The 21,973-nt window shown below is 34.4% G+C and overlaps 2 protein-coding genes across 3 annotated transcripts in view; one reads left to right on the forward strand and one right to left on the reverse strand.

Annotated features, from left to right (window-relative positions):
- Positions 1-21,973, reverse strand: part of IFT74 (intraflagellar transport 74) — a 35,837-nt gene that overhangs the window by 13,607 nt on the left and 257 nt on the right. For both annotated transcript variants that reach the window (XM_088156174.1, XM_014884089.2), the window contains exons 2-14: positions 21,387-21,533; positions 20,782-20,917; positions 20,254-20,302; positions 19,356-19,454; positions 19,129-19,189; positions 18,634-18,693; positions 17,624-17,685; positions 7,417-7,555; positions 6,304-6,366; positions 5,543-5,686; positions 4,090-4,130; positions 2,816-2,895; positions 277-330 (exon numbers count right to left, since the gene is read on the reverse strand). In XM_088156174.1, coding sequence (XP_088012300.1) covers positions 277-330; positions 2,816-2,895; positions 4,090-4,130; positions 5,543-5,686; positions 6,304-6,366; positions 7,417-7,555; positions 17,624-17,685; positions 18,634-18,693; positions 19,129-19,189; positions 19,356-19,454; positions 20,254-20,302; positions 20,782-20,917; positions 21,387-21,509 — 1,111 coding nt within the window. In that variant the 5' untranslated portion in view covers positions 21,510-21,533. The remainder of the gene's footprint in view (positions 1-276; positions 331-2,815; positions 2,896-4,089; positions 4,131-5,542; positions 5,687-6,303; positions 6,367-7,416; positions 7,556-17,623; positions 17,686-18,633; positions 18,694-19,128; positions 19,190-19,355; positions 19,455-20,253; positions 20,303-20,781; positions 20,918-21,386; positions 21,534-21,973) is intronic.
- Positions 13,157-16,697, forward strand: LRRC19 (leucine rich repeat containing 19). The gene is made up of 4 exons (XM_014884092.2): positions 13,157-13,240; positions 14,154-14,664; positions 14,864-15,070; positions 16,288-16,697. The coding sequence occupies exons 1-4, from the start codon at positions 13,157-13,159 to the stop codon at positions 16,608-16,610; spliced, it is 1,125 nt and encodes a 374-aa protein (XP_014739578.2). The 3' UTR covers positions 16,611-16,697.

Consider the following 21,973-nt stretch of genomic DNA (forward strand, 5'->3'; position numbering starts at 1 on the left):
TAAATCAGTTAATTACAGCTTTGCTTTCATAAAATGAAGCTGTGCTTCTAAGACAATGGTTGATGAAAAGCCTTGAAAAACACTCCGAATATTTGTGACTGTCCTGTAAGATACCAATTATCTTGTCCACAGAAAAAGACTTTATGCAAAGATCAGCACATCAATTATTTGCCGGTATAAATTAACTGTTGTAATAATAAAACAAAACCTGTAATTTAGTGAAATTAGGCCAATATATATAAAAAATATTAAGTTAAATAATATTCGACAACTTACTGTCCATGCTTTCTTCCTTCTTCTTCAACTCCTTGTATTTCCAATTTTCTTCTCCTACAAGAGATATAATACTGATTTAAATATTGTTTCATATTGTCTCAGGCCTGGATTCCTTCAGGAAGGCAAACTGTCTGTTTCAAAAATAAAATTTCTACATGCCTAGGAACTACAAGATTCATCCTATTTCATTTAATGTAGTCATTCCAACTATGTCATACGCATTTTTATATTAAAAAAGAAGATAGCTTTAAAAAATCAGCCTCAATGAAATTTTGACAACCTTTTGGGGTTATGATTTCTGATAGATAGGAGTGGGATAAATACTTGGTTTGGACAAAGGAAGTTCATAGAGTTTTTCTGAAGTCATGTGAATTTCAACAATAGAGAACAAATGCTAATGTGTATTTGGGCACCACCAGTTAAAACTTTCTTCAGCCCTTAATATATGTTTTATATATGAACCACTTAAATGGCACTTTCAACCTATTACAATGGACTGTCATAAAGACACGCAGCTTGCAAGAAACTGATAATCTCACATAAATAAGTAGGAGATCTGTGCAAGCAATGGTCTAGAAAAATGAAATGCACAGAAAGCTTTCTACACTTAGGTCTGAAGGAATATTTCCATACACCTTCAGTATAGTGGTATTAGAAATAAGGAAAAACATACATATTCACCCTCTTTTTAATTTCAACTAATGATTACAAATAACTTATAATTTATATGTATTAGTAAGGTGGGACAGCTGATATACTTGTAACAAGAAGATTAGACAGTAACTTGAAATAATTTTTAGTTTCAAACACCTAAATTTTTATTGAGTCTGCTTTAACTTATTTTTTAAATTTTAAAGGATACAAAGTAAAAGAATCAAATAGGTACAGATAAAACTGAGCAAGCAAATTTCTCTAGGACTTTTTACTTGTGCACCCCCATGTTTTCCTTTTTATCTAGAATATAAAAAGGATAAGAACACCTGAGGGGCCCTCAGGGACTTTGATTCTGCTTCAGCTTCCTCCCAGCTGTGGCTTTGTTCCTTGCTGGACTCTCTCTATAATTTTCCAAGACAAGGCTCCAATAGTTTATAAGTTAGTCTGTTCTACTCCTAAAAATTCTAGTAATGGTGAACCATGAAACAGAGTTACATGATCTGTCAAGTGCTTATAGAAAAAACTATCTGAAGACCACAACTTTGAGACGCCTTTGCAGTAAGTTTTCTTTAAAATGCGCCATCAATACACAAATATCTTAACCTCTCCTTCAATGTATGAATGGTTAAGTTTGTTGCATGATGAGTTAATGCTGACTTTGACTAATCATTAAAGTTAACTGCTAGTATATAGACCATGTAATAAGTGGGTGAATTATTTACGTATTTAGGTTTTTTCAGGCAAAACCTAGAAATAGTCATTTCAGTGTGGTCTGTTTAGTCCTTTTCCTCCTCAGAAGTATTTCTAAATATTTATCCTAAAATACTACGAAATTATTAGTTAAAATTTCTTTTATCTTCTTTTTTTTTACTGGCTATTTCATCTGATATTTACATTAAAAACTTTAGAGCTGACTTTTGGGAATACTATGTAATAACATTTAAATACTGATGCAGAAGCAAAGTCACTGGGGAGGGAGAGTGCACAGGAATTTCAAGGACACATCAAGATGCTGATTTAGAGCAGAAGTATGAATGGCCCTCTGTGATTCTCTCTCCATTCCCTAGAGAAGGCAGAATTGGGAGTTTACATTTATATGTCCTAAAGCGACTCTTTATGAATATCTTTATTCCCTGTGTTACACAAAGAGGTATAATTCCTTCTGCATAATCCCACAAAGTAACTTGATTCTGAATATTTTGACTGGTACTGATATGCTGAAAGAGAGCATGTGCTTTCTCCTACATATGCTTCAAAAAGACACAGTCAGCAACAAATGATTGTGTGCGTACACTGAGCTATAAAATGTGAAAAGCAACTCGCTTCTTACCAACTATAAAATGTAAAAAGCAACTTGCTTCTTACCTTCTGTATTTCTCCAAAGTTAAAATAAAAAATAGTTGCAAGCCAAACAAAAAGAAAAAAAAGGAATAATAAAATTTGTAATTATATTATCTGGAAACACAAAGCTAATAAAGCAGTCAATTTCATGTTTGCTGACAGTGTAACAGATCATGTAAATGGTAAAATTAATGAAAGCATTTCTAAATATGAGCTTGTTCTGCAGTGCTTCCAGTAAGATAAACTTCTATTCCTCAAATAATATTAAAAATAAAATTGGATAGAAAACCAGACAGCTGTCCTATTGTTTTATATGGTAATTCTCAATATGAATTTGTCGAATGTATACCCACCACTAAAGGTGGCTACTCCCCATTTATTATGTCTGAAAAGGCTGTACCTGTAGGCACAGAACTTCTCATGCTGATGAGTACTGGATGTTTGCATAAGCCTAAAACTTTTAAGCAACTCATAGGTAGAACAGCTTTTTATAGAACAAACAGACATAGCTCTGCATAGTCTCCTACAACTCTGATCACATTACCTCGATTGCTCTCCAGATCCATATCAAGTCGTTGAATGACCTTTTTAAAATAATCTGTTTTTTCTTTGACTTCTGCCAACCTAACAAATAGATAACGAAAGTCAAGTTTAAAACTGTGGTGCAAAATACTTTATTTTAGCCAAAACTGGTGAGAGAAGTCAAGAATGAAAATAGAAAATATAAATTTATCAAACCCAAAAGAATACCAGGACAACTCTTGTTATTATAAAAGGTATATGTTAATAATCTGTCACTTTATTCCTCTGTTTATTTAATATAAGTTCTGTAAATCCTTTTCATTAAAAAACAATATTTGTTGAGTCATCAGTAATTCTTAAATTACTCAACTAGTCCCTCTGCTGGTTGTTATTCAGCTTTGGAGAGGTACAAGATAATTGTTAAACTTCAATAACTGTATTCCTTAAATTGTATTAAGTAAAATCCACTAAGAAATTCCCAAATAAAACATTCTGCTACATAATTAATCAAAGTGTGAAATGAAACTACCTTTAATACATTTCTATATAAAATCTCAAAAATAATTCTTTGTTATTGTTATCTATTAAAAATTCTGTAAAGCAACTTATTATCCAATTAAAATACATTAAAAATTAATCAATAATTATAGTTGGGAATATTGCTTAAAAGAATTGGAAATTGTTTCTCTGAGATTTTATAAATTATCTCCATTTTTCTTTCAAGAAAGAGAAATCGAAAGGCTCAAAACCAGAAGATATTGTTTTATCTACCCCTCAGTACATTACTATTTATTATAAAATTTACTTGTCTTTCTGGGTAGTCTTCAGAAATGCCCAGTGCCCAAGAATCAAGAAGCAATGCCATTCTACTCTTTAAAATGGAACTTCTGTAACTCTTAGGTTTTAAGAATACATAAACAAACTTAAAAATATGACTGCAGTGTAATGCAAGTTCAATTTCATAGCTGTCACAGAGGAGCAGCTCTTACAAATCAATGTTTTCTTCAGCCTTAAACAAATTTAAGTCAGTGCTATTACCAATTTATATTCTCAAGGTGTGTTCATAAGGGATGGAAGTATCTTATTATGCAGATCTAGATGTCTTAACACTATAAAACTTGTTTATCCGAAACAGAAGAACATACTCTATTCTCTGTAAAAGCTTAAGACTAATACAGGTTTGAAAATGTGGTGATGTTCTAAAAGTCTATAGAAATAGACTTTGCGAAGGAACACAACTATGTTTCTTTAGGGTGTACAAGTAACTTATAACAGCAGTTTAAGAGGGTTACTCACTGTCTTTCCATGCTTGCAATTTTTTGACTATCGTCTTTAACCTATAAAAAAGTTCAACAACTTTAACATACAAAATTGAATCTACAAATGAAAAAAGGAAAATTTTTAAAAAATCTGAATTCAAAATACAGGCAATAGAAACTTAGCACGTGAAGCCACAAATTTGTGACATAGTCCAACAAGAAGTGATATGATTTAAGTGTTATGTCTTCCAAATAATTAAAAATCATGCTTTAAAAAATCAAACACACTTACTATTGGTCATTCAGATCAATAATCTATAAAGTATAAATGGCTAGTTACAGTGTAGGCCATTGTAAACTGAAACAATTACTCCTGGACTAGTACACCTGTTCAGTACCCCACAAGGATACTCTTTGGAATTAGGTTACAAGCGCTGTTCAACTGGATCAGTTTTTCCAACCAACATGGCTCATGAATAGGAGCAAGTAAACCAGCTGGAAACCTCACTGCGCCAATTTTGTTTTCTTAAAATAATAGAACAGTTTGGGTTAGAAGGGACTTTAAGATCATCTGTTTCCAGCTCACCCTCTGCCCTACTCCCCAGCCCTGCCATGCACAGGGATGCCATCCACTCGATCAGGTTGCTCAGGGCCCCCATCAAATCTGACCTTGAACACTTCCAGGGATGGGACACTGTGCTGGTTTGTAAAGATTTTTCAAAATTCTTTTAATATTTTTTTAAAGAAAGGTGGAAGGAGGAGGAGAAGTGTTCTGAAAGTTTTATTCTAAATTTTATTCTTTTTTCTTAAAGTTTCTAGTCATAAAGTTTTTCTTTGTATCATTTAAAGTTAAGCCTGTTTTGCCTTCCTCCTAGTTCTATCTCACAGCAAAAAATAAGTAAATAATTCTAGTAAGTACACTGCCAATTTAGCTGATGCTAAAATCCTCAACATCAATTAATACATTAGCCAAGAAATTTCAGATTAAAAACCGAAACCACTACAGACATCCACATGTTCCAGTGCCTCACCACCCTCACAGTAAAGAATTTCTTCCTAACATCTAGTCTAAGTCTCCTGTCTTTTCATTTAACAGTTTCCCCCACTCTATCATTTTCTGCCTGTGTAAAAAAGTCACTCACTCTCTTTTTTATTAGCCCTCTTTAGGTACTGGACTTTGCTATAGGGTCTCTCCAGAGGTTTCTCTTCTTCAGGATGAACAGCTTCAACTCTCTCATCCCGTCTGCATAGAAGAAGTGCTCCTGCCCTGGAATTACTTTCACAGCTCTCCTCTGAACCCACTACAACACGTCTCCAAGTTTTGGCTCAACCTGCTCAACCAATTCATTAATTATTTTTAATGTCAGATCATTTGCATTGCCTAGAGCACAAATAAAGGCAAAGTTCAAACTGAACTATTTTCAAGTATTATCACCCCTAATAATACTGATTTGGAGAATCTTTTATATAACAACATTTTCTATTCTTGCCTGCTTTAGAAGTCTCTCTCTTTCCTCCTGTGGAGACTCCATATTCTTATCCTCAGCAATCATTCGATCTCGACGTTCCTTGAGCTCATGGATCTCCTCATACAACTGCACAGCTCTCTGTTTCATCCCAGATTGTACTATTTCCTGATGGGAAAAGCAAACACCTACTAGCTATTTTCAGATGGGAAGAGAGCACTTGGCAATCATGCTTTAATTAAGCAACACTTACATATACATAGTAAGTGAAGCTTATTTCTTACAAAAAGCAAAGAGACAGTAAACAGCACTTTATAAAAAGTAACATTTATAATCCATATTGTCAAGATTACATTTTCTGGAATAGAATATCCCAATCAGTTACTTCTTGATTTACAAGTTCTTCCTTGGGCCAATTTTCTAGATTTATTACTTCACAATTTCTAGGGGATTTCAACCTATATGCAACATTCAAAACGACTGAAAAATATCTAGCAGTACTTGAAAACTATACTTTCTGACTGTATGCTTCAGCTCATAGAGCCTTTTATTCATGAAAGACCCAATATGAAAATACTCTCCTCAAGAAGACATTTTTGCCCAAAACTAATTAGAAGTTATTATCAGAAAACAGAGAGACAGGTTTGCCATCCCATACTAGGAGCATGATCCTACAGTATCTGAAAACATAAAGAAAATAAATTATAGGTATTTTTCTACTCTATTATTCTTTACAGTAGTGTTCAGGGAAAGTTAGTACAGAGACCACTTGTTATCATACATACAGCTCTTAGACTCTCTTCCTTTACATTTAGTGCATCCAATTCCTGCTGTTGAACAATCAATTCCTAAAGAGGAAACAAAATGCAAAATTCAGATAAAAATTACTACTTGATTAACTACTTTTTTGCTCTAAACCTTAGTATGTGTCAAATGCTGTATATCCTCCCATTCCTGCTCTTAAAAATTTGAAAGGCAAGATTCTGTCCAGCTCCTTCACATGACTCAGATGTAGTAAACACTTGCTTTCAGCATCCAGCTTTTCCATTACTCTTATCATTATTATTTGCAGTAAGGCTACTACCAAAAAATTGTTTTCCCTTTTTCTACTGTTTTTTTCTTAAAATCCGTACCGCGGGTAGAACTTATTATCTGTACTTCAGAAGTTTAGAGTCAAATTTTAAAATCTGAACCAGCGATGACAATTTCTTCATAGTCCAGAAAAATACAGATAAGCCCTGACTACTGATTCAGCTCATTCTAAGACAGATGGGAAACACTGAACTCATCTCTCTACAGACTATACATAGAAACTTTTAAGACTGTATGGCTTGAACAAGATCGTCCCAGAGAGCCTAGAAATGTTACTCCTGTTATTAACATAAGGATTAGTAAAGTAACAAACATTTCATAAAGCCCAGCTCACTCTCTCTGATACATTCAGACATACAATAATAATAATAATAATAAGAAGAAGAAGAAGAATAAGAATAAGAATAGAAAAAACTAGTCAGATTCGCTATTGTACACAAGAAGAAAACTTTCTACTCAAGTGAACTGCAAAAATTGCTGGGGTTGTTTTTCCTTTTTGCTTGCTTTTTACATATGATGAAACATCTAAGTATTGCAGAGGCTTTTAAAAACTGCAGGTCAAACCCTAAATTTTCACAGAAAATTGTGAACATTATTTCTTCCTAAAGTATGAAATATAAGAAGGAAAAGTATTTGGTCTAAGTCAATTGATCTATTTTCAAGTACTTCTACAATTGATTAAAATACCAGCAAGCTTTCTTAATTGCATTACTCTGTTGTTAAGCTCTTTACTACTTAAATTTTATCTAAACCAAATGAAGCCAGTTTAAGAAATATTATAGGTAAGAATAATGAAACAAGCCAACCTGGGAGAGTTTTTCATTAGTAGCTTTCATCTCCATATATTTAGCTTGATTTTCCTGTGACATATCTTTCAATATGTCATCTGCCAAAACCTTTTCATGATTGATATCTTCTTCTACAGCTTGATATAACTTTTCTGTGCTGTAAAAACAGAATGTTTTTGTAACTTTTACTGGTTAATACATATTGCAAGCACTCATTTCAAACTCCAGTATTCTTTCAGCCTCACTGAAGTACTCAGTGTAATACAAAAAGCCTAGTCTATAAAAACGTGTTACCAACTTGTACCTAATCTTCTTGGAACTGAATTAGCTACACAAACATTCACAAAATGTAGAGAAGATGAAGAATTCACTGCCTTTATAATACCCACACGGTGTTTTCCAACACTCCCACACTGTCTATGTGCATTGGTCTCAACACTGGCAAAAGTATGGCACTCCCTCTCAATCTGTGAATTTCTGGAGTAAAAATAGGCAGTTTGAAATAAGGAAGCTGATATACAACTTGTGAATGCACATTAAGAAAATAAAAAGATATCAGGACTTGACAGGATCAGACGATGATGATGAACAGAGTAACCTTCGTGAAGAATTTGCTGATTACTTTAGAACGGAGAGTGATTTCAGAGGTCTGAGCAGTGTAGCTGTTTAGCTATGCAATAACTAAGAAATCAGGCATTTTTTACATTCTTGATTGAGGACTTTAATCCTGTTAGGAAACTGATAGTTTGCAAATATAAAAACTTTACCATTCCAGCTACAATGAGCTGTTTTATAATAAGCCTAGTAATTTCTATGAAATTCCTGAAAGTCAGAAATCACCTTGAGAACATATTTAAAGGAAATTTAAAAAAAACCCCAAAAAACCAAAAACATCCCTGAGACCCTGAAGGGTATACCTTAGTTCCTTTCACTGTTCATGAAAGATTGCTTAAACAGTTTGCTTGTTTCCAGAGTGGTTTCTCCTGTTAAGAATGAGAAAATGAGCCAAACACCTTCCTTCAGGATTCTTCTCTTTTTCATTAACCTTTCCTGAGCTGCAAGATGACAAGTTGTAAATTGTGTAACTGACACTACTGGATCAAAGACTGTAGAAAAAAATGCCCTCAAGTTTAAGAGATGGTGCAAACAATGGAACTGCACAATGATAATTTCAGGGTAAGGAAAAAATTAAAATATTGTAGAAGCAGAGTAGAGTTAATATTGGAATGGACTTCTGAAGGTTGTCAGTCCAACCTGTGTACTACTGGAAGCACAGTCACCTAGAGCAGAATGTGTCAGTGTCTTTTTCAGGTTTGCAGTATCTTGAAGGACGGATTCACCACAACCAGTTTAGGCAATGCTTTGATGTTTGTTCATTCTTACAAATGGAAGAGTTTTTCCTGGTATTTAAATGGACTTTCCTGTTCTCCAATATGTGGTCATTGTCTTTCATCTTGCTCTTAGGCATTACTGACAGCAGTTCCATGTTCTTAACCCCTGGCCATCAGGTATTTACTTTCATAAAATACCCACTAAGCCTCTCTCCTGGAGATTAAACAATGCCAGTTCCCAAGCCTTTCCCCACAGTTTTCATCACTTACAATGAATTCTCAAAAGAGTACCAAAAATGTAAGCACTTCCAACCAGCTTCCAAGAAATATTTGTAATCTCCATGAAACTGAAGATATTATGTAGAAATTCTGTCAGGTTAGCCGACCATGCCGCAAAAATGCTTTGGACCTGATGATGATGAAACAAATCAAAGTTATGATCTCCCCCTTACTATGGTAAATTTGGAGTCCACTGGGACTGCATAATACTGGATGATTGTAATATGACATTAAATTTAATACCCACTTGAGACTAAAACTAATTTATTCAGACCCAGTCCAAACATGAGGCCCTCAAAAGTGCAAGTGCACCAGTTTATAAGTGGTTAATTCTGTTACATGCGGTAATTGAAAAAGGAGCTAGTTTTTAAGATACAAGAGTAGTTTGAACCAAGACCTTTTGGAAGGCATGGAGCTAGGAGCTGTCAGGAGCTTTTGTGTTACTTCTTTACTGAATGCTCCTCATGCCTCAGTGAAGGCCTATGAATGCTGTTGCAAAGTCTCAGCAGTGACAGTTTCTCAGATCAAACCCAAGTGCAAATACAGAAGAAAGAAAACAGAGAAGGTGCAGTAAAAAATTCAACAAAATGCTAAGGGTGCTGATTTTCAGAAGAAATCTCTACTCTAATTGTAATTCTCCTGGAGACACCACAGCATGGCTTAGAAGGAGCTTGTATTTACATACAAGCATGGTGCCTCTCCTGGAGATCACTGGAACCTTCAAAACAGTGAGAATACAGTTTGCTACGTGTATAGCAATACCACTCTTGAGGGCAGTGTGTCTCCAAGCTCTATGGGATTTCTCTCTATTTCTCTTTAAATCTCTATGCCTGAGATTTAAAGTATGCAACGCAAGACAAAGAAAGTAACCGACTTTTCCACTCCCTCTATTTAAAGTGTGTGTGGACACATAAGAGAGTAGCCTTTTGACATGAAGCAATTCCCCTTTCTTACATCATATGGACTCCTGGCTAAATACTTCAAGATGATCTGGCATGTCCTTAAGACTAGAAATGTCTGACTTACTGTGATGCATCTTTATGGCAGAAATCTTCTGAGGAGAAGCTGCAACTTAGCAATTTTTCAAGAGGCAATTAAAAAATCAGCAATGGCTGTCATAGAAACACAATCCATTACCACAAGTAGTTTGAACACTATGGATGAAGCTGAATCTGGGATGAGGTTTGGAAAAATTGTAGAATGTTTTTAGATATTATGCAAAACAAAAGTGCCAAAACCAACAAAGCCATAGTGAAGTAAAAAATTTATACAGCCACATATTAGAGAGGAATGGAGAAGGAAAGGAGATGGACTGTTCTGTAGTTTGGTGGTATGCATTGAACAGAATGAGCACTAATGGAAGTAAAAAATTATAGGACACAGCACTTGTATATCAATATAATCCCTTTTTTTAAGCCTGCACATAGACATTCACTGCAGAGCTGAGCAAGTATGATTTGTTTTTAGAACTTCTTCCTGAAATACAGGCCTTATTACAGACATCCTTAGAGTGCGTTAAATTCTTTGCAAATAATGAGCTTTATGTATCACCCTGCAGCTCCTCTGACAATGACGTTTCTGAAACACAAGCATTAACACAGAGTTAACTAGCTACTAGGAAGCTTTACTTCAGTATGCAAATATCCTGACATTTCCTTTATGCAATGAACAATTAAATTAAAAATGCAAGTCTTTTTCGGTCTCCAGTATTTCTTTAATTGATTATAACTCAACTTGCTTGTAAATCACCTCTGGCATTTAAACTCACTGCTTCCTCTATGATCTGGAACTTGACACTTCAGCATATTACAATTAGACTTTCCTATTGGCTGCTGATCCAATTAAATCCAAGATGATTATAAGAAGTTGCTCAACTTAGTCAATCTTTTGCTAAGGATTTTCTAGGTTTATTATTTTTTTACACTGCCTGGTTATTCATCAGGTACAAAGGTTGAAGAAAAACAAAGTGCTGTTTCACCATGTTATTTCTTGTCAGTGCACTGAAAAATCTACACATGTGTACATATGATACCTCTAAGAAGCAACAGAAAGGTAAGACACTTGGCATGTCTAATTTAAAATGCAGGCAAAGATTTATTACTGTAACTTTGTTGCTAGACTGAAAGCAAACACATCTCAAGGTACATTAAAATTTCAGGAATTAGTATGAACCTTGGACATGCTGAGTTGTTAAGTAAATTCTACTCCATTAGAAAGCTGGGGAGCAGACTCTGAAAACCAGGCTGGTTATATAAACCCAATTACCTCCTCAGAAAAACAAAAATCATTACATTATTTTAAAATGATATAATTTTCAAAGTTCTCAGATGGAATTTTTAAAGAAAGCACTTCTAATTAGAAGGAAGTATCAAAGTATTACCAATGTATTGCCACTGTATTGCCAGTGCATTGCCAGGCTAAGTCTCTTTCCAAAACAGTTAATTTAAAAAGCAGCTCATGAAAGCTGGTTCTAGTAAAATGCTAAACTGCAACGAAAATTACAGATGCTTTCCTGTTCTTTTACTGATTTTACAGGTTCACACACACAAAATGCAGGCAGTTACATCTGTAAGAAATCCCTAGGTTTTCAGCAGAAACTAATAAAGAGCTACGAGTTATGTTTTGGACTTAGATACACGTACAACTTAAATTTTATGTTTTAATAACAACTTAGTTGTTATTAACTTACTGATTAACATTAAAACCAATATTTAATATATTTTCCCATTCTAAGACAGTTCTTGTTTTGTAATTTGAAAACTACAATAATACTATTAATCTACATTTATAAATTGCCAGGTTAAGACCTGCTCTGTTTCTGAACATCTAGGAAGCTGTAACTTTAAAGTCCAAATACGCTGCAAGATCCAGATGTTAAAATGGTCATTTTGGGAGTTCTCAAAGAGCATCATGTCTTCCACTAACAATACACAAACTGGCTAAAAAAATATGCAGGTCAGAAGTAACACCGATAAGTACAAAACCCAATACAGAACATAATCCCACAGAGGCTGCTGCTGCTGCTAGCACTCCTTGTCCCTGTGACGGATAATGACTAAATGGCAAAAGGTTCATGAACTCTTTTTGTATTCAATATAAGTTTCTGACAGAAGCAGAAACACACAGTGGATCAGAGCACTGTAAGTGGCATTTTTCTTCCTCTTCTTTCCAAGAAGTTATAAAATTTCCAGGCTGATTCAGTTAGGTGAATGAGGTCAGATGCTTAAGAAAAACTGGGAAAATTAAAGGTTCATTACCTTTTACATAACATTGTCATTCAAGTGTGGCATAAACAGGGACTAGCTCAACATCTCACAAACATGGTATAACATTTCTGCTCAAAATGAACAGATGCTGCAAATAGTGCCTGATTCAAAGGCAATGACTGACAGACTGTTTCTCTGAGAGGTGTTGTCACAGTAAATACCATTTGTAGGACCTTTCCAACTTTCAAATAATAAGGCTTGAATCTGTAGGAAAACTCCATCCCTAGAGATTGAACCATGTTTACTTAGCTCCAAAGAGCAACAACTGTACCTTCATAGTAGACAAGTCCAGGTATATGTGCTAGTATAGGTTATATTATGGACGATAAAGAGATTAAAAACATTGGTCTTCTAATTAAAAAGTCACAAAAATGCTTAGTAACTTACATAAGAACATAAAAGAAATCTGACTGGACAAACCAACAATTGTCTAGTAGAGTACTCTGTCAGAGGAACAAGAGAAATTGTATAGGGAGAACATGCAAACATCAATATTTTCTGCAGTCTACTCCAATGATAGTCTTCCAGTACCCATAATTACTTTAACAGGGTTATTAATGAGTATAGCCCTGCCTATCTGTTTTATACATGTATGATACTTTTCTTTATCAGCTTGTCTAACTAATCCCTTTTCTATTTGCTGATACAGTCTGCACACCAGATTTTAGGTTTGGCTCAATTAAGTGAAAGCTAAATTCATTAATTCTGATAACTCCTGTTGTTTCACCTAATTTTACATTACAAAGTATTTATGTAGAACAAAATTTATTAAACTATCATTGAAGTAACTGTATCTACTAAGTTGTTAAACTACCACTACAGAAGAGACCGGTAATTCTGGTCTTGATATGCAAAAGTATTGTTTTTTACTAGGTTCCAAACATGAAATTCTATTGGCTTGTGATCTCGGCTGGAACAATGTTTTTGAATCCAGTCACTGCTGACTGCAACATTACTTCCCAAACTGTAAGTTTTACATTGATCTGAACTACCTTTATTTTTGAATGATACACTTGAAGCAGAAGGCACTTCGAAAACCCTTTCATAAACATAAAAATTCTGACGAAAGAAATACAAAAATGCAAGTAGTAAGTGGTTTTCTGTGTAATGGACAATTAGCTAATGGTAGTTATTCTAACTGGGTGAATAACACTGAAACCTATTTGAGATGATTTTGTATCTCAAATTCTTCCAAGCAACAGGAATGCCTCTTTATATATATAAAAAATGTACTCTTTTCAGAAAACAAAAACATTTCAAGGTATTGAGAGCAAATACTCAAATCAGAAAAGACTGAGGCTATGCTAAACTTTAACAGAAAAAAACAAAATGAAGTGCTATAGCAAATATACATATAATAAATGTTTCATTGAAGGTCAACTCTAAGAATGTTATTTTAAATTAAAAATAAATAGATGTTTTTAAAAAAATACATTTTAGTAGGCATATTTGAATTAATTTGCAGTCTTGAATAAACTTTCTCTATGACACCTTCTTTCCAGATTATAGAGGAAAGGATTATTTTTTTACCCAACAAATAATTCCAATATCAATTCCAAAATGTTAAGCCAAACTGAAACTGGTTACATTTTGGCTGACCATCACATAAAGACCCATGCATCTAAGCACAGAGCTCAGCAATAATTGTTCTGGAACATAGACACTAGGATGATTCATTCCACTGTATCACTAGACCATGAATCAATTAAGAAAGATGTAAATAAAACCTCATGAACAGCAGTATAACTTTTCTTTAAAAGTGACAGCATTAAAAAATAGAAGACAGTTTTCTCTTGCCTTTAACAGCCCTCACTGAGATATCTTCATTAGTAGACTATTCTACAGTATTTAACTGTTGTCATGCTTTTTTTTTCAACAGATTGCTTGTGAGGAGTCTGGAAAGAACCTCTTCAATATCTCCCTCAATCTTTTTCAAAACATTACTAAATTAAGCCTCAAAAACAATAAAATCACTTTAGAAGATCATGACAAAGAGATTCTTGGACATTTTATTAACCTCACTGAACTTCATCTGAATGAAAACAACATTACTGTACTGAAAAATAACAGCTTCTATAATCTGAAAAATCTCGTAATTCTGGATATTAGCAACAACGGCATTAGCATAGTTCATAAAGCAGCATTTGCAGGATTAAATCAACTCTCAGTGTTGAATCTATCCTATAACATGATTGCTCAACTGGATTCAGATACATTTACTCCTCTAGAAAGCCTGACAGTTTTAGATCTACAGTATAATTTTCTGAAGTATTTTCATATAAAATCATCTTTTAAACCAATTAAAATAGTTTTAGCTGGAAACCCATGGATCTGCTCCTGTGACCTCCTTGACTTACTGATATGGCCAACTGCCTCTGATGTGACATTGGGTAAGTTTTGGTAAAAGCAGCATTTCATATTTTTTTACATCAAATGACTTCACTGTTCGTTTTTTTCTGATGTGGATAAAATCCACCATCAATTTACCCACATTATGCAGTAATACAATAGCTATCCATGCGATTTTTTTAGATCAGAGGGCCAAAAAATACCAGCGTTTCATAGTCTTTTCACTGCTCATATTCACAGAAAATGAGAGCAACACTACATGTACATTGTCAACTACAGAAGAAGTCTCCATCAAGATGGCAGCTATCCAAACAGCTGACTGCAAAATTGAAAAGACTTCTTTTGAAAACACATTTACTTCCACTCCTGCTGTCGATTTTAGAAGTAGCGCCTTAATAACAGCTCTGACTCCAAACAACAGCACTGGAAACAATGGAAGTCGTGCAGGTAATCCCAAGCATTTCACTTTACTGCTTATGAGCTGTTTGATTTGCTGTACCAAGACTTTATACTGTTTTGCATTCCTAGTACACTCTGACTCCTCCATAAAAGCCAGAGCTACAGAACAAGCATATTTCCATGTTCTTTTAGATAGTCACACACATTACAGTGAATGTTAAGATCTACTCAGTGTTCAAAACAGATAAATCCCACCATTCTCAAATGATACTAAAAAATTATGATGAAATTTCAAAGCCTAAAATTCAGATAATTGTCTAGATCTCTGTCTAACAGACCTAGAAGCAACACTCAAAAAAAATTTGCTTTTTCCAAACTCACTCCTTTCTAGATGTAATTATCTTCCTAAAATGTGATAGCATGAAGTTAAAGATTTTACTCCCATCCTCACTGTGTTCAGTATAAATGATGTGATTGTGCCCACTGCACATTCTTTGTAAATTTCAGTGATAGTCTCCTCTCCTTTCTTCACCTTTCAATGTTAATCTTACATGCCAGTTAACTCGTCCATCCCAAAATGCTTTACTTCTTTCTTCTGGCTAAAGCAGGAAAATTATCTACAGATATCTACATAAATTATAAGCTACCACTGTGACATGTATCTTTAGCTGTACCACCTTATAATTTATTTAAGGTAGTGGCCAGCACACAAAAGCAGATTCTAAACAGAGACTACTGGCAACTACAGTTTACTAAAATTTTTATTATAAAAGAGACACAACTGAAAGGATATGCCAAACAAAAGACATGATATTTTATGATTCAGGCATTATCACCATGTAAAAAGTAAAGCCTGGGAAATAGAATTTGAACCCAATTACTGATTATTTTTCCAAAGGCTAATCTTGGAATTTAACTTTTGGAAAAAAAAAAAATGTATGTATTTATTACTTTTATCTTTTATATGTCCCCAGAGCTTTATCTTTGAAATAGACTTTGGAACAATTATTTTTTATAAAAATGCGAGGTAGATTGATACTGCTATGAAATATGAGATGCACATACACTATTAGTCTCTGTGATCTTACTGACTCCCTAACAACACAGCAACAACATTCTACTAAAGCTCTGGAGACAGTAATCCCCTTATCAATGTTTACTTTGTGAGTTCTCAATTTAACTATGAAAAAAAATATTATACTTGAGTTCTTGCTAGTATTCTCATGAAGATTACTCTTCTTTTTATATTTCCCCTCTTTTTTAAGAGTTGCCACTTGTTGGCAAAAGTTGGACCTTCCTAGCGGGTGTCCTAGGGTTTGTCCTAGGCACTACACTCCTGATTTTTACTGCTGTAAAATGCCCGGCATGGTATCACTACTTGATCAGCTATCGTCACCGTCGACTGGAAGAAAATGACTCAGAGATGTTTGAACAGGAGTTCTCAGCTGACATGAGTCCTTCTCCTACAGTATTGGGTACAAGCAGTGAAGAACCCATTGTAATATTTGAGAAAGTTCATGCATGTGGAGATGAAGATGGATTTATTGAGGATAAATACATAGATATTTATGTAAATGAGGTGCGTTAATGTCTTAAATGACAGATGCTGAATTGACATTTCAAAAACGTTGTACACTTCTACTCCCATTTTATGCTTTATTACATACAATACAGAATGAAGTTATGCAGCCTATCTCCATTCATCTTGCCAAATCCACAACAAGATTTTGCTGCATCATTCATGAAGTTAAAAATGGGGTCATATGCATGCATTATTGGCACAACAAATACTTCAAAACATGCAAAAATACTCATAATCCACTTTTTATAAAAATATATTTGGCTACTTAAATTGGAGGTTTATTGCATATTGTTTAACAAAATAGCAGGTGAAGTTGGCATAAGCATTAATGCTTTCATCGTGAAGAGGTTTAGATGAGAAAAACAATTTCTCTAAAACGTTGAAGCAGTTCACTGCTAGACTGGGAGCTGGTTCCAAATCAATGTTGTGACTTTATTAACCAGCAAATTGGTTGCTTCGGAGTGCTTATTGGTACATAAAATCTCATTGCTGAGATTACTCTCACTGGCTACAAGCAGGATCATACAGTTTTCTCCTGCACCTCTCTTGTGCCTAAATTAACTATCTCAAAAATTCACCCTCTGAGCCTATCACTAGACAAGCCATTCTGATGGCTTACAAATTCTTACTGCAAGCACGTTACCAACCTCATCTTTCCCTCTACACAACCCTACCTTACTACTAGCCAGGCAAAGGTCTAGTTCCCATTCTGACTTGCTTTCTTCAGTGTGCTGCTCCATGACAAAACTCCCAAAACTTGACAGCAAGTTGCCAAATTCAGGAGTCTCCACTGCTATCTAACTCTTCCTGGATGGCATGGTAATTATCTTCAGAGAAGTAACTGGAGTTTAATACTAGGAACTCCAGCTACAACCTGGCACTAATGTATGTTCTTGAAATTGTTCAGGTATCACTAGTGATATGCATTGCACTGTTAGGGTAACACCTCAATTTTCCCAAGCTGAGTTATGAGAAGTTGAGTTATTCAAAGATGAAAAACATACACTCAATGTACTTACGCTTGTCTTTCTGTGAAAATTTTTTCTATACTCTGTGCTTCTCGATCATTCTGAACCTTTAACTTAAAAAAACCAAAAAAATAACAATCAAGTTTGCAATAAATCATGGAATCATATAAGTTGGAAAACACCTCTTAAGATCATCAAGTCCAACACTTAACACTGACAAGTCCACTATTAAACCACATCCCTACATACAACATGTACACATCTTTCAAATATTTCCAAAGAAATTTATTCACCTACTATTTCTGTGGGATCTATTCCTATAAAACTTAGTAATATACTGTTTAAAATTACACAGATGGGATGAAAAGAATTCTCCTCTTTATGACACAGACATTGTATCTTTATTATTCAATTAAATTCACGCAGATAAAAAACCAGTTGTTTTGACCACGAAATGTTCAGGGCATTTTTCAACTTACCAAAACAACCTTTACTGAAGGTGGTTTCTTTTGTTTATGGACAAATTGATCATAAGAAATAAAATAATGCCATTCACGCCTTAACACTTAGACGATGTGTTAGAAAATAAATAAGGAAAGCAAAGGAAGAACAAAACTCTTTAATTTTGTGGTGGCTATGTCAGAGACGTATTTAATATATTTTACACTGGAGACATTTAAAAGGCTGAAGAAAAAAGATAACTCAATGTCCAGAAGACCAGGAAGCTTTATAAGGCAGTGAAGTCTGCTTAAATCTGCCTAAGACTAGTGTTCTGTGTTCCCAAAAAAAAAAAAAAAAAGACACTTCAGCACTCATAATTTGGGTTGGGAATACCCTTCTCCAATTTAAATCACGGAAAACTATTGTGGGGCTATTTAACACAAGACTTCAGGGAATTGTCTTACTGCTAACATGTTGCCAACATTATGAAAATTTAACTGGAAAAAAATGGCTAAGTTTTAAGTCAGTACTATGCTTTTTTAGATATGTCATACATTCAAAGCACCAGGAAAGTACACAACATTTCACTGTTAAAGCGTAGAAAATATCCTAATTCTTACCATATTGTAATCATGGATCACTTCTGCTATATCTGTACTGGTATTAAGTATATCCACAACCTGAAACAAGACAGAATTCCAACCTGTTACGCTCTCCTTTTCTTAAAAAAAAAAAAAAAAAAGAATCAAAGAGTTCATGAAAACACAGCAGATTTTGGTTATTGCAAATGGAAAAAACATGATGTGGAAATCTGAATAGGTCATGTGTCATTTTCAGAAATAATCATCATTATCTGTTGCTGTTCAAGCATTGAAACAGTACACAGCACTGATTTCTTAAATCCATATGCAGATGCTTCTCCTGATTTTAAAGTACACTTTTTGTTTTCCTCAATTTCCATTTCTTTCCTTTCCAATAACTGAATAAAGACAGCATTAACCAGAACATTTTCACATAAAAATGTAAAAAAATTATTCGGAATGAAGCAAAAGCAGTGCAAAGTAAGCAAGAGAATAAATGGGAGCATTCAGTATCAAAATTTGACAGCAGCATACCATGTTGTAGTCTGCTAGTTGACCTTGAAGATCTTTCAGTTCACCAGCTAAAGCCTCTGCCCTAAATATGAAACAAAAAGTCAAACTTCAAATGGTAACATTTGTATATGTAAAAATTAAAAAATGAAAAAAATAATTATTCACTGACTCCTTGAAGCCTGCCCAATACTTGAAAATAGTCTTGTGACTTAGAAAGTTAGCACTGCATTAGCTGCAATACATCTCACCGTTTTTCATAGGACAAATAGACAGATTTCTCTTGCTTGTACATTTCTACTTCTTCCTGCAGCTTGTTAATTTCTGTTTTAAGATCACTTGTTTTATTTCTGAAAAAATAAAGAAAAAAGAATCATTAACATCTGGATGTACAACTAAAGCACAGCTAGCACAGTAAATATATTTTACTGTAGGAGATCTGCAACTGGTATCTCTCACACTGCACTTAGTTTCAACTCAGCATTTCTAAGAAGACGTAAGTGTGGAAAAAAGCAAAATGGTCGTATCAGAAAAAGTCCTAAGTAGTTGCTGGAAAACCTTGGTATGAAATAAAATGTTTTAATTAGCTTTTTGTCTTTGTTTGTAGAACAGATGTGAAAAGAAAAAATACATAGTGTAATTTCACAGACTACGGGTAACATCCATATTTAAATGACATCTTTTAGGACTAATTATTCAAAATACGAGCATAATAAAATCATGCATGCAATAGTTCGCACAAGGTCTTGCCTTTGTCATTACTAGCTGAATAATCCAAGTATACCATCTGAAATGTACAATAAAAAAATGTTTAGTTTGCAATGCTACTTCTTACAAATGCAGCTATCAGACTTAACAACATTGGAGGTGGAAGCTCAGAATCACTGACCCTCCCCTTACAAAAGCTGTGAGAGAGCATTTAACTTTGCAAGTCTAACAACAAAACCTCCAGGGAATCTACTTCCTTTCTTCCTACAGAATATTTATACACAAAATAACCATCACTCTTCATACACAAAATAACCGTCACTCTTCGAGCAGCACTCTTATAATTCATTTTAAGTGAACACCACTTATTGCATGCTATTGTCAAGCTTCAACACTGTGTCTGAAAGGGAACAGACCATTAAATGTGCTGTTAAGACATACCTCAGCATCCCAAGATAGTATGTTTTGTCCATTATCTGTCTCTGAGGACCTGATAAAAGAGAGAAATATAATATTTTGTTTAAAAAAACCTAATTTAGATTAACTGTAAATTAGGAAAACAATCTGCAAAATTTACATTAAAAAATTCCACCAAATATCTTCTAGTGTTCTTAAATAGTTATCATCTAATTTTTAAAAAGCCACTTTTGAGGTAGAAAACATTACTTAATACAAATGTATGAATAGTTACTACATAACAGAATATTTTAAGTATTCTGTAGTGACGGAAGAAAATACAATAAGCTTGTTCTATTATTTTGAATTATTTTTAAAGACGGTCATTTATAGAAAAATGCTTATCTTCTTTGGCTGACAAGAGTAATGACAGAAAGAGTGATTTTTAAATTTTCTTTCTTTTTGCTCTTCACTCTCCAATTTATACAATGATGAAAAGCTTTTCTTTAAAAAATTAAATATTCTTTCAAAATGTTTACAGACATCTTGAGGGCTTTTTTAAGTTTAAAATACCTTTCATTGCAGTTTTTATTCCACTTAACCCCTGTTGAGTCACTGGACGGTCTGCAACTTTAATCTGAGATGATAAAACTCCTCCAGGAGTCAAAGAACCACCACGAGAACTGGGTCTTGCTGTACTAGGAGGCATCTATAAAAAAAACAAATGAAAAACCTACCAAGTCTGAACTACTACTTTATTATCCTTAAGCAATTGCCAAAGCAGTTTAAAACTTCAGTTAGTCCCTACACTCTTTCTGTAAGAATCTTTTCATACTTACATCTCTTCAGGGAAGCAAAACTTCAAGTGAACATATGCTGTAGAAGGTAAGGGATTACCTCTGAGCAGCTGTTCACTGTTCCACCTATCTGTAACATTAATGCCATTTAGGTCTCCCAGGTGAACTCTGGATGCTGCATGTCCCTGACCCCCTCAAAACAAGGTTAGAAAAACTTTATACAAAACTGAAATCTTAAATTCTTCAGAAAAAATAACTTCTCCTCATTCTAGTCATGGTACTACTAAAAGAAAGAATAAAGATTAGAGAAAAAAAAGGGGACAAAAACCGAAATAGATCAAAATTAATAATATATTAATTTTTAATATTTTTTTAACATACCGCTGTTCCTATTCTGCCTGCTGACGGAGTCCTTGATGAAGACGAAGGCCTCGATGAAGAGGTCGGCCCTATTCCTGCTCTTGAAGCAGAACGAGCTGTGGGAGGTCTGTTGCTGCTGGCCATATTCGTTTCCTTTTTAATTTCTCTCTGGTAAGAAGAGAAATCACCCTTTGATTTGCACAAGGTCCTTAAAACTGTGAGAAACCGACTGTTTAAAGCATAACTCCTATTTGAATGTTAAAGGGGGGGCTGGTTTTGGTTTTATTAGTAATCTGCAAAGTGCTTCTCTACCGGATGGTACAACACAGCGGCAGGGTTCAGGAAGGACCCCGTAACGTCCATGAGCAAGCTGAGGCAGCAGTCTCTTTTCAGTGGTTAGTGAGCCCTCAGCTTATTCTTGTGGCATTTACTGTTTCAATATTTGAATTAAAATCTTTAATGAAACAAACTGGAAGCGAGCAACTGCTGCAAATACTCATTCGGGTTATCTACAGAGGGTCCGTAAGTCATCACTCGTCATTACGGAGATCCCAAAATACGCTATTCCTGACAAACCCCAGCAACTTTCGCCACCCTTGAAGGAGCCC

This window comes from Sturnus vulgaris, chromosome Z, assembly GCF_052056855.1.
Source record: "Sturnus vulgaris isolate bStuVul1 chromosome Z, bStuVul1.hap1, whole genome shotgun sequence".
NCBI lineage: Eukaryota > Metazoa > Chordata > Aves > Passeriformes > Sturnidae > Sturnus > Sturnus vulgaris.

What these genes read in the sequence shown, in the direction of transcription:
- LRRC19 (XM_014884092.2), top strand. Translation starts at nt 13,157, where the DNA reads ATGAAATTCTATTGGCTTGTGATCTCGGCTGGAACAATGTTTTTGAAT. An exon ending in GCAACATTACTTCCCAAACT is followed by an intron (nt 13,241 to 14,153) that starts GTAAGTTTTACA and finishes TTTTTTCAACAG; the next exon opens with ATTGCTTGTGAGGAGTCTGG. An exon ending in TGCCTCTGATGTGACATTGG is followed by an intron (nt 14,665 to 14,863) that starts GTAAGTTTTGGT and finishes TCATATTCACAG; the next exon opens with AAAATGAGAGCAACACTACA.